This window comes from Ursus americanus, chromosome 4 (assembly GCF_024610735.1).
Source record: "Ursus americanus isolate L20-20 chromosome 4, mUrsAme1.1.p, whole genome shotgun sequence".
Classification (NCBI taxonomy): Eukaryota; Metazoa; Chordata; class Mammalia; order Carnivora; family Ursidae; genus Ursus; species Ursus americanus.
Window position 1 is genome coordinate 20,041,789 of NC_142130.1, and position 21,109 is coordinate 20,062,897.

At 32.9% G+C, this 21,109-nt stretch overlaps 1 protein-coding gene across 5 annotated transcripts in view; it reads left to right on the forward strand.

Moving 5' to 3' along the window:
- The window catches only part of ATP11B (ATPase phospholipid transporting 11B (putative)), a 112,941-nt gene that overhangs the window by 61,321 nt on the left and 30,511 nt on the right, over positions 1–21,109 (forward strand). For all 5 annotated transcript variants that reach the window (XR_015724140.1, XM_045776690.2, XM_045776691.2 and 2 more), the window contains exons 16-25: positions 814–887; positions 961–1,064; positions 3,440–3,621; positions 4,986–5,189; positions 10,250–10,403; positions 12,041–12,143; positions 15,636–15,781; positions 16,960–17,019; positions 18,533–18,660; positions 19,699–19,837. Coding sequence is in view for 4 of the 5 variants with exons in the window: in XM_045776690.2 (XP_045632646.1) it covers positions 814–887; positions 961–1,064; positions 3,440–3,621; positions 4,986–5,189; positions 10,250–10,403; positions 12,041–12,143; positions 15,636–15,781; positions 16,960–17,019; positions 18,533–18,660; positions 19,699–19,837 (1,294 nt within the window). In the remaining variant the exon portion in view is untranslated. The remainder of the gene's footprint in view (positions 1–813; positions 888–960; positions 1,065–3,439; positions 3,622–4,985; positions 5,190–10,249; positions 10,404–12,040; positions 12,144–15,635; positions 15,782–16,959; positions 17,020–18,532; positions 18,661–19,698; positions 19,838–21,109) is intronic.

A 21,109-nucleotide genomic window follows, 5' to 3' on the forward strand; every position in this document is an offset into this window, starting at 1 on the left:
AATTCCAGTCGTATCTCAACTCCAACTGTCCTTTTCCAAACTATGCTTTTCCAAACTAAAATAGAGGCCATTCTTTGTCTCTTTTCATGTACAATCCTGTCTAGCTCGTTTCATCAACTTATGAACCATCATCCCACTCTGGTTTGTTTTGTTTTGTTTTGTTTTTTGAGATGTACACATCATTCCATATGTATATCACTATGCAAATCCATCCAGAAAACGTCAAGCCACACCTGACCTAACCACACAAATTCTTTTACTACTGCTGATAAAGGCATTTGTTCCCCCCACTTGTACATACATCCACTGTCAGGTTCAGAATCACTGCTTTAATGATCCTCTGTTACTAATGTGAGTGTGTTGTATTTCTCAGGTATGTTTGGGCAGAAAAGAGGGTTGAGAATCAATTACCTTTTTTAGTGAGAAAAATGTGAAGCTGGGCAGATCTGGATTCCAATCCTTGCTGTGCCACTCACAAGCTTATTTGACTTTAGGAAAATTACTTAATCTTTCTGAGTTTAATAGTCCTCATCTGTAAAGTGAGATAAGACCTACCTTCTTTGGTTCTCATGGGTATTAAATGACATAAGGTATGTAAAATACATGACATTTGGTAAGTACTCAATAAATGTCAGTTTCTTCTATTTCTATCTTATGTTGTTATTAATGATTCATAACCCATCATCTTGAAAATGTAGTTGAGATTAATTTCTTGTTCTAAATCTTATCTTTTATAGGGATTCTTTTCAAATATTCACTTAATATTATTCCAAAAAAAGTAAACTTTTGGTCTTTCTTATTTTTCTTCTTTAGGTACAAACTGCTTCATATTCTCGAATTTGATTCAGATCGTAGGAGAATGAGTGTAATTGTTCAGTCACCTTCAGGTAACCTATCTAAACTTTTATGAATTTTTATTTATCTAATATTAAGAGTTTGATAACTGATTTTTCTTTTTAGGTGAGAAGCTTTTATTTGCTAAAGGAGCTGAATCATCAATTCTTCCTAAATGTATAGGTGGAGAAATAGAAAAAACCAGAATTCATGTAGATGAATTTGCTTTGGTGAGTGTAAATTTCTAAGATATATAAAACTCTAAAAGATAAACATACAAAAGAATTAAGGCTTCATTTTTGCATTAGTAGTTTATCAAAAAGTATAGAAACTCTGCAGCTCTGTTACATTATGTGTTGGCTTCCACATTCTTTGATGAAAAATTGACTTTCAACCTGCTAAAATACAAGTCTTCTCTTTGAACCTATAACAGTCGGCTTTTTTTGGTTGGCTGCAAAGATCATTCAAATTAACATATTAAGAAGAGGAGTTTAGTTAAAGAATATAGGAGAATCCCAAGGATGCGGAGATACTGGAACCTTCATACATTGATGGTGGGATTATAAATGATACAAACACTTTAGAAAGTAGTTTAACAGTTTCTCATAGAACATAGAATAATATAGTTACTATATAACCCAGGAGTTCACTGCTAGTTATACACCCAAGAGAACTGAAAACATATGTTCACACAGAAATTTAGCATTATTCCTAAATAGGCAGCAGGTAGAAACATCCGAATGTCCATCAGCTGATGCATTGATTAAACAGTGTGTCATATTCATATAATGGAATGTTGTTTGACCATTAAATGAAGTACTCATATACTATAACATGGGCGAACCTTGAAAATTTCCTATGTGTAGTGAAAGAAGCTAGTTACAAAAGGTCACGTGTTCCATTTTTACGAAATATCCAGAATAGTGGAATTTATAGAGACAAAAAGCACTTTAGTGGTTGCCAGGGGCTAGAGAGAGGGGTAAAAGGGAAGTGTCTGCTAATGGATGTGGGATTCCTCTTGGGGATGATGAAAATGTTCTGTAATTAGATAGTAATAGTACAACTCTGTGAGTACACTAAAAAACCACTGAATTGTACACTTTAAAGGAGTGAATTTTATGGTTTGTGAATTAGTTCTCTCACTAGAAAAATGTAGGAGAATCTTACGAAAACAAAGTGCTAAAATTCATGTGAAGAGGAAAATTTTTAGGCAGCTCTCAGTCTTAAGAACTCATGATCTGTCATTTCTGCATTTCTATAAATGATTACTCTATACTCATCTCTGCTCACCTGCCTCCTTTACTTACATTGGTTTATTTTCTCCCATTACTTGTTTCCTAATTGTTTATGATCTAGTTCATCTATCACAAGGTAACATCCATGAGAACAAAGACATTGTTCTACCTTACACTCATTTTAATTCAGAACCATACTGGCACATAGTTGGCATTCAGTAAATATTTGTGGTAAAATGAATTAGTTTCATATATTAATAACTCTCATGGTTCCTTAACTGTTGTTTAAGAAAAAGTTATTTATAGGTGTGGGTCATTTATGAATCAAGGAGCAGCAATATTTAGAAATCTGAATAGTGTCATGTAGTATTTTAAAATGTACCCTTTCCAAGTTGTTATTAGAATATTTATTTTGGGAGGTGCCTGGATGGCTTAGTTAAGCATCTGCTTTTGGCTCAGGTCATGATCCCTGGGTCCTGGAATCGAGCCCTGAGTTGGGCTCCTTGCTCTCTCTGCTTGCTGCTCCCCCTGCTTGTGCTCTCTCTCACTATCTCTCTTTCTTTCTCTCTCTCTCTCTGAAATAAATAAATACAATCTTTAAAAAATATATTTATTTTGGGTTTTTCTGGGGAGAATACAGCAAGAGAAGGAACTTGTGTAACTTTTAAATGTAGACACCAACTTTCAAATAGTAACACCGTAAGAAAAATTTGTGCCCAGGAGAACCAGATAATCAAATATATATTCCTAAGTGTTGTGTAATTCCATTTCACCAGTGAAGTTATGTAATGGTAGAGTTTAAAATCACTTGGTGACTATAGAAAGTATTGTTTATTTGATAAGGGCCACCTTACAGACCTTGTTATTTGAACTGTAAATTCATCATACCATGAACTCTCAGGAAATTATGATCCCCTTTGCTTAAAAAAATTTCTTACAAAGTACATAAGAGTGGATTCGTAAGTGTTAAAACGAGAGAGTTGAACCTGGAGCTGCCTCTCTCTTGACAGTCTTGAAGTTACCCCTATAGAACTTTCTGACTTTCCAGGAAAAACAGTTTTAAAACCACAGTAAGATAATCTTTATGATCCTGTCTAGGCTCTAATATTCTACAATTTAAAAACTTTAATTATTTTTAGCAACTTTTTAAGAACTCATCAGAAATTATAAGAGCTATGATAATATGTGTCCCATAACTCAGGTCATGAGGGCTTTGTGACACTTCATTTATTTCCTATTGCTAAATGATAGTACTTTTTAAATTATTTATAATTGATTTTTGGTAAGGCATCCTCAGTTTATTTCAGTGACTTCTTAATTTCTCTTTAATTATTTTTGTTCAATTTTTGTCTTTAATTTTTCTGTTTTAGAAAGGGCTAAGAACTCTGTGTATGGCCTATAAACAGTTGACATCTAAAGAGTATGAAGAAATAGATAGACGTCTGTTTGAAGCCAGGACTGCTTTGCAACAACGGGAAGAGAAATTGGCAGATGTCTTCCAGTTCATAGAGAAAGACCTGATGTTACTTGGAGCTACAGCAGTGGAAGACAGGTAAGCATCAGACAAACAGGCAATATCCTTTTTCTCTTGTAAGAATTTTCTTAGCCAAGTGTTTCTAATTTATGACAAATTCCATTTATTAACATCCTATAATAATGTATTTTAAATCAAAATATAGAGTTAAAGCCTTAATTTTTCCTGTTCAGTATATACAATTTTTATTCTAGCCAGAGGTCTTAAATAGATGAAAGAATTCTGCTATGTATAGTTTTGCCTGTAGGCTTGGATTTTTAGAATACTCCTCAGTGTGCCATACAAAGGCTTTAAGCATCTGCTTAATTCTCCAGCCTCATTTCCCACCACTGCCTACTTCCACTTTCTGTTTCACCCGTACCAAACTGTATGTAGTTCTCTGAACAACTATAGTTAAAACTATTCTATTTTGTGGGGCGCCTGGGTGGCACAGCGGTTAAAGCGTCTGCCTTCGGCTCAGGGCGTGATCCCGGCGTTACGGGATCGAGCCCCACGTCAGGCTCCTCCGCTATGAGCCTGCTTCTTCCTCTCCCACTCCCCCTACTTGTGTTCCCTCTCTCGCTGGCTGTCTCTATCTCTGTCAAATAAATAAAATAAAAAAAAAAAAACTATTCTATTTTGTGCCTTTGTTCTTTGGCAAGGCTGTGCCTTCTGTCTGGATAATTTTTCCTTTACCCATTTGTGAATGTCTTTACAAAGTATAGCTCAGATAGTACCCCCACTCCAGTAAGACCTTTCCTTACCCCAATAGGATTAAAAATTCTCTTCTTTGAGAAGTATTAATGTTTTGTAGGTAGTTCTATGTTGTTTTTGTGGCAGTATATTACAATTATTTTTTTAAAGACTTTCTCCACTATTAGTTTGTGAATTCCTTGAGGTCCATTTGGTCTTTGTTCCCCACCATCTGTCTCTAAGAGTGTTTGCATTTTTTTAAATTAAGGTTTTCATTTACCTTTCAGTTGTCCTCATGAGATTTCTGAGACTCACCTGAAATTACATCATCCTTTATTGTGCATAATTTGATTGTTAAACTACTGATATGAGAAATTTTCTTATGAAAAGTGAGAAAAATCTTCTGATTTCAAATTTAAGTCTTTCTAAAGAAATAGGAGTTTATGAAGACCATATATTTAGTTTGGTTCTATAAAAATCAACTTTGAAGATATATTCTTAAAATATAAAGTTCTAGATGTTACATTAACCAGATGATCACTAATTTGATTACTCCTGTTTCTTCCCTAATGGGAAAAAATTCAGTTATATCACTATACTATAATATTTTTAAGTCAGGGAGTCTAGGATTTACCCTAATGTACTATCTGGTTTATATTTAAAATAGTCAAAGAAGTATTCTCTACTGCTAATGTTTCTTTTATTTTCAGGCTACAAGATAGAGTTCGAGAAACTATTGAAGCGTTGAGAATGGCTGGTATCAAAGTATGGGTATTGACTGGTGATAAACATGAAACAGCTGTTAGTGTGAGTTTATCATGTGGACATTTTCACAGAACCATGAACATCCTTGAACTTATAAACCAGAAATCAGACAGCGAATGTGCTGAACAATTAAGGCAGCTTGCCAGAAGGTAAGAATGTAATTATCTCATGAGTTCAGGGGTCAGCAAACTATGGCTCATGGGTCAAAGATGGCCCATTGCTTGTTTTTTATAGCCCATGAGCTCAAAATAATTTTTACATTGTTTAATGGAAGAGAAAGAATCCAAAGAACAGTGATACTTTGTGATGTGAAAACTTATGAAATTTACATTTAAATTTACCTTTAAATCTGTAAATAAAGTTTTATTGAAACACAGGCACATTCATTCATTTACATATCATCAGTAAAAGATTTCGCACTACAGTAGTCTGGTTGGATAGTTGTGACAGAGACCTTAGGAAGCACTTTTATGATTTCTTACTGCTGCTTGATATACTACAGATTACAGTGACACTATTCTAAATCAATAGTATTTTGAGTGCCACCCATATTGCCCTATGACATTTTACTGTATTTTTATTAGTAGTATTTTATTATCATAGCCAAACAAAAGAAAAATGGACTTTTAATATCATACTTTTAATGCACAGTGGAGTGTTGATTATTTTATTATCAAATTAGATGGCATTGTATTTATTAATCAGTGACACTTTAATATACTATTGAAAAGACATATTCAAAGATGAAATACAAAATCTTATTAAAGATAGTTCTATTGTGTTAAAATGTAAAATCTCATATAGATTAGCATTAAAAGGTGGACATTTGCAATTGATTTTGATGATAGAGAACAGTAACTTTAAACCCCAGTTAAGCAAAAGGTTATCCTCCCGCCCCCAAAGAAAAGATTTCCATTCTTCTCATTGGTAGATTTATGTTACCTAAAAAATTGTGCTCAATTACTATTACTACATTTTTACTCAGTCAATTAAAATTTTTGTCAAAATCTGTGTTCTCTCTTTTAATATAAGTACCTATATTATATCCCCAGTTTAGCCTCTTGACGCACAAAACCAAAAATTGAAATATGTACTTCTGTCTCTTTACAGAAGACACTTGCCAAACCCTGATCTAGTTTATAAAACTAAACTGGGAAACTAATCTGCATTTTATTGTTCAAAGATAATTACCAAAGTATTTATACTCTGAATTCATTCTCTTTTTTTCTAAGTCTTTAATTGATCAATTTTATTTAGAACCTCCCTTTAACATTCTGATTTTTCACAGTAGATTAAGGAGTGCTTCAGTGTAAGCATCAGGGTTGCTCATATGTAGGCATCTTAAGTCTCGTACAGGTACCTGTCGTTTGTAGTCTTGTGATGCTGATACAGAAAAACAAGTGTGGAAAGAGTGCCAGTTATCAGTGTGTTTTCAGAGCTTTATTCACATTTGTTATGCAGGCATTGATATGGTACTAAACTCAATTTCATCAAAGGAAAACTTATTTAAGGAATGTTTTAAAGAATACAACTCTCAGAAAGTTCTTTGCTTGAGTTTAAAAAGGGGATTGATCTAGGTAATTATACTATAGCTCGGAAGTAGTGACAACACCATTGTGGCTGCTTAAACATTTAAGTACCATAATGTCAACAAGAACTCCCTAAAACATAGAAATTAATTGCTCAGAATCATTTACTTTATATATGCTTTCTAAAATTTTTAAAGTAATGAGTGGCCACTTAAAAGGTACTGCAGATGATAAAGAAGATATGATGGAACATAACATAATACAGCCGTCTAAAGATAATTATTGTATTTTAGAATGTTTTCTTTAAGTCTTCTTCTATATATGTGCTTTTAGTGAATCTGTTAAGATAATGAATATCATTTATTTCCCTGTTCGTACAAAAACTATATTATAAAGTCTTTTTTTTAGGCTTGCTATATGAAGTTTATATTACATTTTTAGAGATACCATCTTTTTGGTAGAATATGTTTCCTGAAATAACCAGATAAGTCAATAGGATTTTGACTAACAGGCTTCCAGGAAATGTCTATTCTAAAAGTCTTGGGTAGAACAAATTACATACTTTTGGAAGTTTTAGTTTATATACCTTTCCTTCACAAACATATATTGATGGTCTGGTATCTAGAATTTGGAATACAGAGTCATATAAGTGGTATTGTTTACTCAGAATACTTCAAGTTTGTAGGAAAAACTGAAGTAGATTTACTGTCCTAGACCTATCACAACGGGATTGTAACAGGCAAGAACAGAAAGCTGTGGGTGAATAGAAGAGGGAAGCTTAGCCTAGGCAACAGAGCTCTATGGAAAAACTCAAGACTGTGTTTTCTCCCAAAAGAAATGTTAACTGGTCAGAGAGTGACATGAAAAAGCAAAAGCGGCAGCATATGTAACTTTCCAGAGCTGCGAGAGAGGTGATTGTAGTTGAGTATGGCCAGAGAATACAATAGATGGAAAGAGGGTATGGGACGTATGGAGACGTGAAGCCACAGAGATGAACAGGTGCTGCCTACTATGTGCCAGAACTGTGAGATACTTTCCCATGTTTCATAAATATCTCATGGATAGTAAAATAATATGATGACCTATAAAGCCTGTCCAGAGAGAACATAATTTAGTGTGCCTTGGGAAGTTTCCAGAGGAAAACTGATCTGATCTCTCCCACTCTTGGCTGCTTGCTACCCCCTTCTTCTGAGACATGTACTCAGGCAGTGCTTAGACTGAACACATTGGAGGGAGCACAGGTTGCTAAGTAAAGTTTGGCCGATAGGAAGGAAGAACAGTCAGTGTGGTGTTACTCTCAGATACTAGGCAATTAATAGAAGAAAAATACATTTTTAAAAATTTTACATTGTAAAAGATAATTGTTGACCACTTATTAGTTACAGTGCCACACAATAGTGATTAGGCATACTGTGAAAGACATTATTTTAACTCAACATATTTTTTATAAGACTAAAATCCGTTGATATATATTTAGTTTTTATAATAAGCTTGTTGCTCATTTGATAATGTTCTCACTTTTGTTTTAAAAATGGAAGGAATAGCCACTATGGAAAACAATATGGAGGTTTCTCAAAAAACTACAAATAGAACTGTGTGATCCAGCAGTCCCACCTCTGAATATATATCCAAGGAAAATGCAGTCACTGTCTCAAGAGGTTTTTGCACCCCCCATCATGTTCATTGCAGCATTATTCACAATAGCCAAGAATGGAAACAACCTAAGTATCTGTTGTTGGGTGAATGGATAAAGAAAAGAGTGTGTGTTTGTGTGTGTGTGTGTGTGTGTGTGCACGCGCACGTAAACACACACAGGAATATTATTCAGCTATAAAAACAAATTTTTTTTGTGACAACATGAATGGACCTTGAGGGCAGTATGCTAAGTGAAATAAGTTAGACCAAGAAAGACACATACATGTGGAATCTAAAAACCTGAACTCATGGAAGCAGAGAGTAGAATGGTGGTTTCTGAGGCCAGCGTATGGGGAAAATGGAAAGATGATGGTTAAAGAGTATAAACTTGTAGCTTATATATAAAATGAGTAAGTCCCGGGATTCTAATGTACAGCATGATAACAATTAACAGTACTGTATTATATATTTAATTATTAACAGAGTAGATCTTAAATTTATCACCACACCAAAAAAATGGTTAATTACATGAGGGGATGGAGGTGTTAACTAAACTAATTGTGGTAATCATTTTGCAATATATATGGGTAGCAAATCATCACATTGCATGCCTTAAATAAAGTTATATGTCAACTGTATCTCCACAAAGCTGGGAAAAATGAAATAAAAATGAAGGGATATGTCCATCGACAGATGAATGGGTAAAGAAGATGTGGTATATATAATGGAATACAACTCAGCCATCAAAAAAATAAAATCTTGCCATTTGCAATGATGTGGATGGAATTAGAGGGTATTATGCTAAGCGAAATAATTCAGTCAGAGAAAGACATTATCATATGATCTCACTCATATGCGGAATTTAAGAAACAAAACAGGGTCATAGGGGAAGGGAGGAAAAAATAAAACGAGACAAAATCCAGAGAAGGAGAAAAACTGTAAGAGACTCTTAAGCATAGGAAACAAACTAAAGGTTGCTGGAGGGGAGGGAGGTGGAGGGATGGAGTAACCAGGTGATGGACATTAAGGAGGGCATGTGATGTAATGAGCACTGGGTATTATATAAAACTGCTGAATCACTGACCTCTACCTCTGAAACTAATAATACATTATATGTTAATTAATTGAATTTAAATAAAAATTAAAACAAGGCACCAAGTGGGAAAAAAAAAAAATAGAGGGATATTTCTCAGTAACAGACTGATATACTGTGAACCCAGTGGTGAACTATAGTATTTTCCATATGGATGTAGCACAGTGCTACTTTGAGTGCTAGCGTTCAACTACATAAAGGAGTTTGCTGCAGAATATAGATCTAGACACTGCTGCTTTTTATCATAAAAGTCTTTTTACTAAGGGAGAATGGGGAGAAAGAGTTGAATGAAATAGTGTGCCCAGTATTGTAGTAGATTCACATACTGATGCAAGCTTTTTGCCTCTTCCTGGCAGCAGTTTGCCCAGCTGTCCGTAATCAGATCATACTTTGAGTGGTACTCATATAGCATATGCCCACAGAGAGATGTTATCCATGTTCCACCATAGTAATATCTGGCGTTACATAGAAGGGGTTAATATCAAAAGACAATTTTGATTCCTTCATTCCTTCCTGCTCACATGGTGGATCTAGCTCATGAATTTTCCTGAACATTGTTGATTGCATTTAATTTTTTAAAATTAGGATTTCTAAAATGTATAGCTAATAATGTTCTTATTTTTATAAGGTTTTTCATACTAAAATTAGGAAGACTACCCTCTGATTATGTGTTATAATTCACATTTTAGTATAGTTACTGTATCTGTATCAATTCATTGTAAAACTGAATATCATTTATTTTACTCATCATTGATATCAGTCACTCTTAGTTCTGCTTAATCTCAGCTTTCAGGTAATCATAACTCAGTTTCTTCCCTGGCATATCAGTTTTGTAACAATAAAGCCTATGGGTAAATGGTCCATCTTTTTGTAAGAATTTTTTGTTTTCTAAATGAGTATAAATAATATGGCTTCAGTGTATCTAACAGAGGATATAACTATTTTCTCTTAGAATTAAAGAGGATCATGTGATTCAGCATGGGCTGGTGGTGGATGGGACCAGCCTGTCTCTTGCACTCAGGGAGCATGAAAAACTATTTATGGAAGTTTGCAGAAATTGTTCAGCTGTATTGTGCTGTCGTATGGCACCACTGCAAAAAGCAAAGGTATGTTTGTGTTATAAAACATTCCAGAAAGATATTTAGATTTAAAAGTATTCTTGGGGCCTACTGGGTGGCTCAGTTGGTCGGGCATCTAACTCTCGATATCTGCTTGGGTCTTGATCTCAGGGTCGTGAGTTCAAGCCCCACATTGGGCTCCACGCTGGGCATGGAGCCTACTTAAAAAAAAAAAAAAGTAAAAGTATTCTTTAAGGTTAATGCCTTATCTAGACCTATTTGGTAGTATGCAGTATATGAATATTTCTAAGTCAGTCACTTCTCACATTTTGAATGTTAACCAAGTACATTAGACCTTTGAATTTTCAGAGTGACTGTTAGTTTCAACTATTCATAGTGACCTACAAAGTCTTTGATGGGTATCAGTTTATGATTTTGCTGAGACACAAATTGAACTATGATAACTACAGTTTCCTAAGTTATTTAGCTAGTGAGGAAGCCTGTTAGACTTAAGTTCTGCCACTTCAGGTTGTTCTGTGGACCTCTGCTTATTCTTGCATTCTCATAAAGTGATAATTCTTTGTTTAAAAGTGGCTCTTAAGTGATGAAACTTTAGTAAAAAGTTGAAAAGTCAGTTCTTGTGATTTGAAGGTATATACAAGAAATATTTAAATTTCAGCTGTGATTCAAGTGGAAGCCTATAAAAATATTTTTTATAGCTCTTGCTTTAAAATTTGGGTCTTATACTGTATCTTTCACAAGTATCCTTTGAAATCCACATGTGCACACTGCTTGTTTCTCATATGGGTCTAATAAATTAGACATCAGCATTTTTTTTTTTGTCCTAATGGGATTTTGTTAAAATGCCTGTATTGTTATAATCCATGTACCCCAGTCTGTGGAGACTAAAACTGGAGACCAAAGAGAGCTAATGCCTAGGTTCTTTAAGTATGTTCAAGAATTCCGAAGAAACCTTTCTTTTGATTTTATTGAATTTAATCTCAGTTGCTTTTTTAAATTTCTTAAATTTTATGACAAGAGAAAATAATTATCCTCCCTCTACTTCAAATGAAAAGAATGATTTCCTGAGAAAATTTGCCTGACAAAGTTCAGTTATGTGTAATTATTTTCTAACACAATTATTATTGAGTTTTTTACACATTTAAGCTGTATTTAAGATTCTTGCTTCCCATCATAAAATTCAAAGATGATATTCTCTTTTGCTATGACATTTCTGAAAGACATTCCTAACATCTCCTCAGAAAATGAACCCCAGTGCATATTATTGTCTAGTACAAAATTAATTTTTTTCATTATTCAACTGTTTGTTTAATATTTTTTTATTATGTTAGTCACCATACAGTACATCCCTAGTTTTTGATGTAAAGTTCCATGATTCATTACTTGCGTATAACACCCAGTGCACCATGCAATACATGCCCTCCTTAATACCCATCAGCAGCCTATCCCGTTCCCCTACCCCCCTCCCGTCTGAAGTCCTCAGTTTGTTTCCCAGAGTCCATAGTCTCTCATGGTTCATTCCCCCTTCTGTTTACCCCCCCTTCTTCTTCCCTTTCTTCTCCTACCGATCTTCAACTGTTGTTATAACAGTCATTTCAGATAAATGACTATATAAGAGAATTGAAATTTTATGATAAATAACTAATTAGTTGTATGTCTTTCAGGTAATAAGACTGATAAAAATCTCACCTGAGAAACCTATAACATTGGCTGTTGGTGATGGTGCTAATGATGTAAGCATGATACAAGAAGCACATGTTGGCATAGGTGATTGATTTTTTTTTTCCTGAATTTTTAAAGTTGGTATAATTATTTGGTGATTTTGAATTTTCCTTTTGTGGACTAAAGTGCACTATCAAATATATGAAGGCAATGTAGTATTTTATCAGTGTATCCCCTTTAGAAGCCCATTATACTTAAGCCCCATTTTTAGGATTTTTTTTTTTTTTTTAGATTATTCATTTATTTGTCAGAGAGAGAGAATGAGAGCACAAGCAGGGGCAGTGGCAGGCAGAGGGAGAAGCAGGCTCCCAGCTGAGCAAGGAGCCTGATATAGAACTTGATCCCAGGACCCTGGAATTATGACCTGAGCTGAAGGCAGATGCTTAATCAACTAAGCCACCCAGGCATCCCTAAGATATTTTAATTACAGATTTTCAAGGAAATAAATACCATGTTAGTGAATTTTATCTTTACCGATTCTCCTTCATAATAAATAATTTTATTTTTACTTGCCATTTTGTACCTTTTAAAGTTACTTTCTCACATTACTTTATCATTTTTAAACTCTAAATTTGTGATTTACATAGTTCTCATGGTTTCCATTTTTTTAGAGTGTTATTATTTACTCTTTTTCAATCTAAAGATTCTGCAACTCATTCTAATGACAATTTTAGAAACAAGAAATTATACTAAACTATAATAATAAATACAAAATTTCAAATAATTTTCTAATTTAATAACCTTTATTCTAATTTCTATTTTTGCCTAAAATTTTTGTTGGATTTATAATACTAATATCATTTTATTATGTTTATCAGTCATTTCATATTTAAAACATATTCTGACCTGTCTTCCTAAATAACTTTATTTATAGATATACAGAAGCAAAGGTGAAAAGTATTGAGGTTTTTTTAATGAAGGATAAAGTTTTAGAGTTAGAAAAGAGGCTAATCCCTGTTCTGGAATCACGTCTGTAATGTCCTGTGAAGTAGTTCTCAGGTCTGATATTTCCAGTGTAGCCCTCAAATCAATTCCTTACTTTGGGCTAATTAACTCTTCATTATGATAACTTAATTTTCTTTCTAACTTGTATACTCTTGTTTCCCATAAACCTTCCTAACAATTTGATGATAATTTCTTATACCATACATTAAAGCATAAAAAGCTACAGTATTTATAACAGTTTGATTCTAGTATGGTAACAGACCAGTGAACAGAATAGATTCAAACATCTGGAAATTTAGTTCATAACAAAGGAGATGTTTCAAATAAGTAATCAATTATTTGATTTAAAATATTATATATTTATAATAAAATATATATAATAATAAAAATATATATTATATATAATTATAATTAATATTAAAAATAATAATATAACTGGTTTGGTTATTTGGGGGAAAAAAGAAGTTGGATTCATTTCCATTGCTTATAGCTAAACAAATTCTAGATGGATTAAAGATTTAAAAAAACTTTAAAGAGGAGCGCCTGGGTGGCTCAGTCAGTTGAGGATCGGATTCTTGGTTTGGCTCAGGTCATGAAGTCAGGCTCTGTGAGACTGAGCCTGCACTTGCGCTCAGCAGGGAATCTGTCTGGGATTCTCTTCCTCTCCCTCTGCGCCTCCTCTGCTCACATGGTCTCTCTCTTTCTCTCTCAATCTCGCAAATAAATAAATCTTAAAAAAAAAAAAAAAAAACTTTAAAGACCACAAAAAGTAATAGGAGAAAAGATTTAATGAGTAATCTTGTAATTTGGTCATGGAAGGCTCTTTTTATTAAAAATATCAAAGAAAGCAAGGCATTGTAAGGGAAGAGATCAGTATGTGTCGTAGAAGTAAAACCCCCAAATGCAAATTTTAAACATGAAACTAATAAAGAACATTTGCAAAATAGATGACAAAGTCTTAATATTTCTGGTATATGAGGTCTTAACAAATTAAGGAGTATAAGAAAAACACTTTGGTAAAATATGTGGAAGGATGTGAGTCATCAGTTGTCACAAAAGAAGATATCTAAAATGAATACTAAATGCATGAAAAAAGTGTTCAATCTCACTAATGATCAAAAAACGCAAGTTAAAATTGCCTATCAGATTGGCAAAAATTACAAAAAATGATAAACCTGGGATTGGCAAAGGTATTTAGAATTAGCAAATCCTTATATACAATATTAGTGGGAGTGTAAATTGATATAACCTGCATTATTATGTATAACAGAATTTTAAATGTGTGCCTGTTGACCTGGCAATTATGTATCCAGGAATTTTTTTTTAAGAAAATAAGTGAATATGTTGACAAAACACATGTTATAAACAATGTCCATAACGTATTAAATGACAATAGCAGATTATAAAACAAATAATCTCATTTGGTACACTTGTTTGTGTATATATATATTAAACACCAAAAAATGCAGAAGGAAAAATTTTAAAAGAATATAGACTGAAAATAGTGGTCTTCTCTAGGTGTGTTATAAATGTAATTATCTTTACCTATACATTTGGGAAATTTTAATCCTTTATGACAAAAATAAAAAATTATAATTTAAAAAAATAATTTTTCAAAGCTGTTTCCAGATTCAGAAAACAAACTTGGCAATAACTCTTTTGAAACCTAAAGGATTACTGTAACCTTAAAAATGTAGTCCTATTTATCAGATAAAATTATGTACTGATTTCAAGGATTCTGTGCACTTTTAAAAAGCACATTTTGTCAAGCCTCGATTAGATAAAATAACAGGTAGGGAGCAATTTTAAACATTTAAAATATTTATATACTTGGCATTTGTTCAAAATGTGCACATAGACATTTAATATGGTGGATTGCTACTTCACGTGTAACTTTTTCTTTAGGTACAGTTGTGGAAAGATAAAAAGTTATGAGTGTGATAGCTTTTCTCACTATTAATTATGCAAGAATTTTTAGCAAACCTTACGTACAATTTTTGTAAGTCTTCTTGTTTGCTATATATAATGTCTGTTCCAGTTATATTTATTGAAATATTTTGTGCCTGTTGAATCCAATAATAAAATCAGGGGTTCCTTTTTAAATAAATTCAATAAATAAATAAAGAGCACATTTTGTTTGACTTGTGTGTCAAAGTTTTAAAACCATTAAACATGTTCATTTTTGCTAGGTTCAAATCATTCAATTTGGATATTTTTTATGTTCATTGGAAATAACAAAGTTCAAGCTGTTTTATCATTAGAAATCTATTAATTAGTACTCTGCGTCTATTAGTGTAAAACTTGATGTTCTTATTAGATCCTGAACTTTGAATATTATTTTTATATTAATTGTATTTTATTATACCCTGAGTCTTTGAAACTCAATGTTACATGCCTGGTATATATTGTAGCTTTGTATTAATTACCTATTTGATTCAAGTTGAACCACCTTTTGGGAATCTACTCTACTACTTAGGATATAGTGATCCTAAGTCCAGATTCAGCTGCTATAGATAATTAAAATATTGCAGATAAATCATGAATATCATACTTAACAGTTACCAATGACCTTGTCGTTCTGTCTTATTACAGGAATCATGGGTAAAGAAGGAAGACAAGCTGCAAGAAACAGTGACTATGCAATAGCTAGATTTAAATTCCTTTCCAAATTGCTTTTTGTTCATGGTCATTTTTATTATATTAGAATAGCTACCCTTGTACAGTATTTTTTTTATAAGGTGAGTTTCATGGAGATATTTTACAATCATTTACATTCAATTTAGGAGATGCGATCACCATTCAAATTATTTTTTTAAAAATTGTTTCTATAAGTAAAATAACTGTTTATGGAATATATCAAGATTTCTGTCATAAATCTAATGTTTACTGACAGAAAGCAAATCACTGGTTGCCTGAGGCCAAGGGTTCAGGTAATAGCACCAACTGGAAAGGAATATAAGAGAACTTTGCATGATAGAGAAGTTCTCTGATTTGATTGTGGGGGTGGTTACATACGTATATACATTTGTCAGCATCATAATTCACTTAAAATTGATACATTTTATCCTATGCAAATTAGAATGTAATTAATTTTATTTCTTTCGTGTTATTTTGTCCTGAACCAGTAATAAGTTTTAATTTAAGTCCAATACAGTGGTTTCAAGCAGAGGTTCTTCATCTTTTTTGGGCCATGAGTGACCTTTTGGTAGTCTAGTGAGATATAGAAACTACTTATTAAAGAGGTTTTAAATGCATAAAGTAAAATAGATAGGATTACAAGGAAACTAATTATGTTGAAATACTGTTTTATCTCTTAACCCTTTTGGGGAAGGTGAACTTCAGCAGAACCAATGTTAGGAGCTCCTGAGTACCAAGACATTTAGTACACCAGAATATCCTATGTTGCATATAGTCTATAAATAGTAGCCAAAAGCCAATGAAAGAACACAGGTACAGGTAGATTGCATATTGCTAATAAATGATGGTGGCAGTTTTTCTCTACCTTATTAGCTTTTGCTGTGATATAAGTATATTGAAATGGAAAGACATTATCCTAGTTCCATTTATTGTTTTAAATATTTTTTATTTTAAAGCTATTATAGCCTAAAGTTAATAAATAAACTATACTATTATATTGTATATGAAAAGTATTAAATAATAGCTGGAAAGTTGTAAATTCAAAATTATGGCATTGCTTAGCAATAAGAGTCCAAGGTATTTTCCTTCTGACATATGAGGTGCTGCTTAGAATTCTTTTAGACATTTTAAAATAATGGCACAAGTTCTTATGAGCAAATCTTCTTCTTACCATATCAAATGGGATTGTGTTTCTGGACTCTTTAATAACCATTTTTAAAAATCATTTCTCTTTTAGACCCAAATATTTCAATTATTTCTTTTTAATCTTGTTTTTCAGAATGTGTGCTTTATAACACCCCAATTTTTATATCAGTTCTACTGTTTGTTTTCTCAACAAGTAAGTAAAAATAGAAGCTTTTGATTTATCCTTTTAGAATAAGGTATATGTATTCAATTTTTGATAGATAGTTGGAGGGATTTTTTTTAACATTTTTCCTGTTCCTGCAGATAAATAAGTAAAACTTCCTAATCCGTGCATTTGATCAGTATAACATTGACAATATTTATTCTGATTTTCAAGTTAAGTGAATATTAATACCAAAATATATTTTAATTCTGGATGCTTTCTTAAAAATAGATATTAACTGTAAACAGCTTATGAGAAAATTTGGGTAACTTTTTTCAACTTATGTATAATATATCTGTAAACTCTGTATCAAGCCATGTCAGGGTAACTAATAGGGAGATTACCTCATTTATTTTTTGACAGCATTTTTTTGGGTTGGGAAGAAAGTTTAGTGACTGAGTCCAGGAATGACATATAGGCTTTATCTCAGAAGCTAATTCTAAATAATTGATAGAGACCACCAGGAATGCTACATTGAAAAGGGTTCTAAAGCTATAGGCTCAGAGAGAAAACCCTGTAATTGGTTATTCGTAACCTATAATGAGCATATGTGGGTCTTTGGTTGTACATGTGTCACATATTTGCCATTCGTGATCTACTCTGTCTTACTTTATAGAAAATGAAATGGAAATCTACAGAAATTAAGTAACTTGCCCAAGATCACATAGCTAAGTTAATAACTATACCATACTAGGACCTACAGCTTTTGACTAATTGAGCATCCTTTTCACATACCACACTGTACATCTCTAATTGATCAAGACTTTTGTTCTAATTAATTGAAATAATAAGAGCTTTGGGCACCTGGGTGGCACAGTCAATTAAGCATCTGTCATGATCCCAGGGTCCTGGGATCAAGCCTTGTGTCAGGCTCCCTGCTCAGCGGGGAGTCTGCTTCTCCTCTCCCTTTGCCCCTCTCCCACTCTTGCTTTCTCACACTCTCTCAAATAAATAAAATCTTAAAAAAAAAAAAAAAAAGGAAGAGCTTAATTATCTTAGGTTTTTCTAACCTGGTTGTCTCTGTCCTTAATCACTGTTTTCACTTCTGTTTACAGCCTGTAACTCTAAATTCCACATATCTGCTTGGGCATTGGATCATGCCTTAAAGGAAATGTAGGACGTAGATAAGAAGACAGAGCCATAAAAGCAAAACTATATGTGTAGCATACCAAAGGAATAATAAAAAGCCTAGGATGCATGTAGGAGAATTGTGTAAAATTACATCACAGTGACCAAATTGTGAAGAATCTTGAAATGTAGGTCCAAGTCACAATAAATACGAATCACTTGACATAACAAAGTATTCCAATTCCCACAAGAATATAAATCTGAATATTATATGTTTATATAAGAAACAAATTGAAATTATTAAAATGGATTTTTGTGTAAGTTGAAAAAGCTATATAATTCTGATGCTTATTTTTAATATACTTCTTTGTGATATTATACGTAACAGTAATGCATAGTTTAGAATCTCAAAATTCCTACCAATTTCTCTTTCTAGACACTATATGACAGCGTGTACCTGACTTTATACAATATTTGTTTTACTTCCCTACCTATTCTGATATATAGTCTGTTGGAACAGCATATAGATCCTCATGTATTACAGAGCAAGCCCACCCTCTATCGGTAAGTATTTTCCAGTATTAAATGTCCATAACACTTTTGATTGCAAATAATATATTACATAGTTAGCAATTTTTGAAAGCAGCTTATAAATAAGCAAATATATTAGGTAGTGTCTTGGTGATTAATACTTTACTAAGGGAGGTACTTTAGTTTATGGTTTATAATTGTTGAACATCAAAGAAAAAATTTGAATAACTTTTCTCGGGGTTTTAGGAATGAACACTTTCATAATAGGAATGAGTTGGGCAATTGTGTAATTTACATTTACTGTTGAAAACCAGTAATACTCATTTTTTGTGCACAAAAGTTATTCAGTAATTGGTTGTCTCTAGAATTTCTAAAAAATTATTTCATATTCTAGCAAATTAATGAGTCATAATCAATGCAAAATGTGGGGTTTAGGACATTAATTCCCATTCCAGATCTTCTGGGTTATCCCTGCTTCTTCAGAACCAAGTAAGTAATCACAGAGTTGTGGAATTGTTCCTCAGGACCAGCTTGCTTATGGTTCCCTCATTAACCTAATGTCCCCTCTTATAAAGGTATTCAGTCATCCAGAAATGGCAGTAACTCACCTTCATTTCCCAGGATACCTAGAACTGGGCTTGACCTCAGATGAGTAGGCTGCTCTTCCCATAATAGCTGTTGAGGACATGAAATTGATTAGGAGCCTCAGTGCTAAACCAAACTCAAGTGACTCCACTAAAAAGAGACAGTCTTAGAGTTTACAACAATATAATACAGATAGATCAACTTTTCACAACTAAACTGAACTATTGTGCCTATATTATGTTCCTCTCTTAATTGAGAAAAGGTATTTGAATACAATAAGTGAACTGTAAACTGTTACACAGATGTTTATTATAAACAGTGATTTGTAAATTCGGGTTTATTTTTTCTGCTAATATTTTCAAGCAATTTTAAATTAAAAATCCATCTTGTCTTTTAACCATCAAATTGTAATACTCATTTAGTAGGTAAATAATAAATATGAATCCTAATATGCTCCTTTTTCTCTTATTTTTTTTTTTAATACAGAGACATTAGTAAAAACCGTCAACTAAGCATTAAAACATTTCTTTATTGGACCATCCTGGGTTTCAGTCATGCCTTTATTTTCTTTTTTGGATCCTATTTTCTAATAGGAAAAGATATGTCTCTGCTTGGAAATGGCCAGGTAAAGTATATCATTTTTTAAAGAATATTTGTTAATAACCTGATTTAGTTTGATTTTTCATAACTTTCATTAAAAAAAGTAAAATGCAATTATTAAAAGATTTCAAATAAAAGTTAAAGGCAATACAATGTAATCTTAATAAGAAACTCAAGTTACTAAGCAGTTTTGATATTCATAAATTAATTCAGGGATGCCTGGGTGGCTCAGTCAGTTAAGCATCCGACTCTTGGTTTCAGCTTAGGTCATGATCTCGGGGTCCTGTGCTTGGTGGGGAGTCTCCTTAAAGATTCTCTCCCTCTTCCCCTCCCCCTACATGCACGCATTCTCTCTCTCTCAAATAAATAAATCTTTAAAAAAAATTAATTCACACAAGGGAATATACCTCTGAATGCTCTTCATTTCAAGGTAGTATTTTAATAATAATTATTGTCTACTTAGTGCTTAATATTTTGCTAAGTGCTTAATATGGTCCATCTCCATTAATCCTCAGTAATCCTGTTGGAGAGAAATTATGACCTCTGTTTTTCATATGAGAAATGAGGACTTAGTATTTGCTTTTAATTATGTGAATTTTTTTTTTTTGGTATGCTTAGGAAGTACTGCCTTACTCTTCAGTACAGCAATTCTGAGAATGTTGTAAGTTACTATTTAGAATGGCCACGTTTCTGAAATGTGAAATTGAGAAAGAGTGTACACAGTACATTGTTACTGTGTCCTGATTGGAGAGCTCATATTGACTCCTGGCGGAATTAGGGCTCTCTGGGCTTAGCTGCATGAGTTAGGAGGAAAGGAAGTGATAGCAGTGGTACCATGGTAGGTTGGAAATGCTTGTCGCCTTAAGTTTCCCTTTTCCAGTGCTTAAGTATTGGAAAATAATTTGAGACACAGAGATACAAGATTTGCAATTGGGAGAATATGAAGTTTTATCTGTTTGACAAACATTTACTGAGGACAAGCCATGCATGTGTGTTATTATACTAGGCTCTGGATATATAACACAGTCATGGAGCTTAATCTTGTGTGAGATACAAAAAATAAGCAAATGAAATAATAACAAAATACAGCAAGCAGAATGATGGAAATAGATTTCAATTGTAGAGATTTTAACCATGCAAATCCCTTTAGGATGTAGCGCAAGAACATACATAGTGCTACCACTTCACTTTTGAGGATCTTTTTAGCCTGTTTTGGACAAAAATATGATCCTAGTTTGTGCAGCATAGAGATTACAGCACTTCTCAAATACTAACTACCTTTTATTGAGTTGTTTCT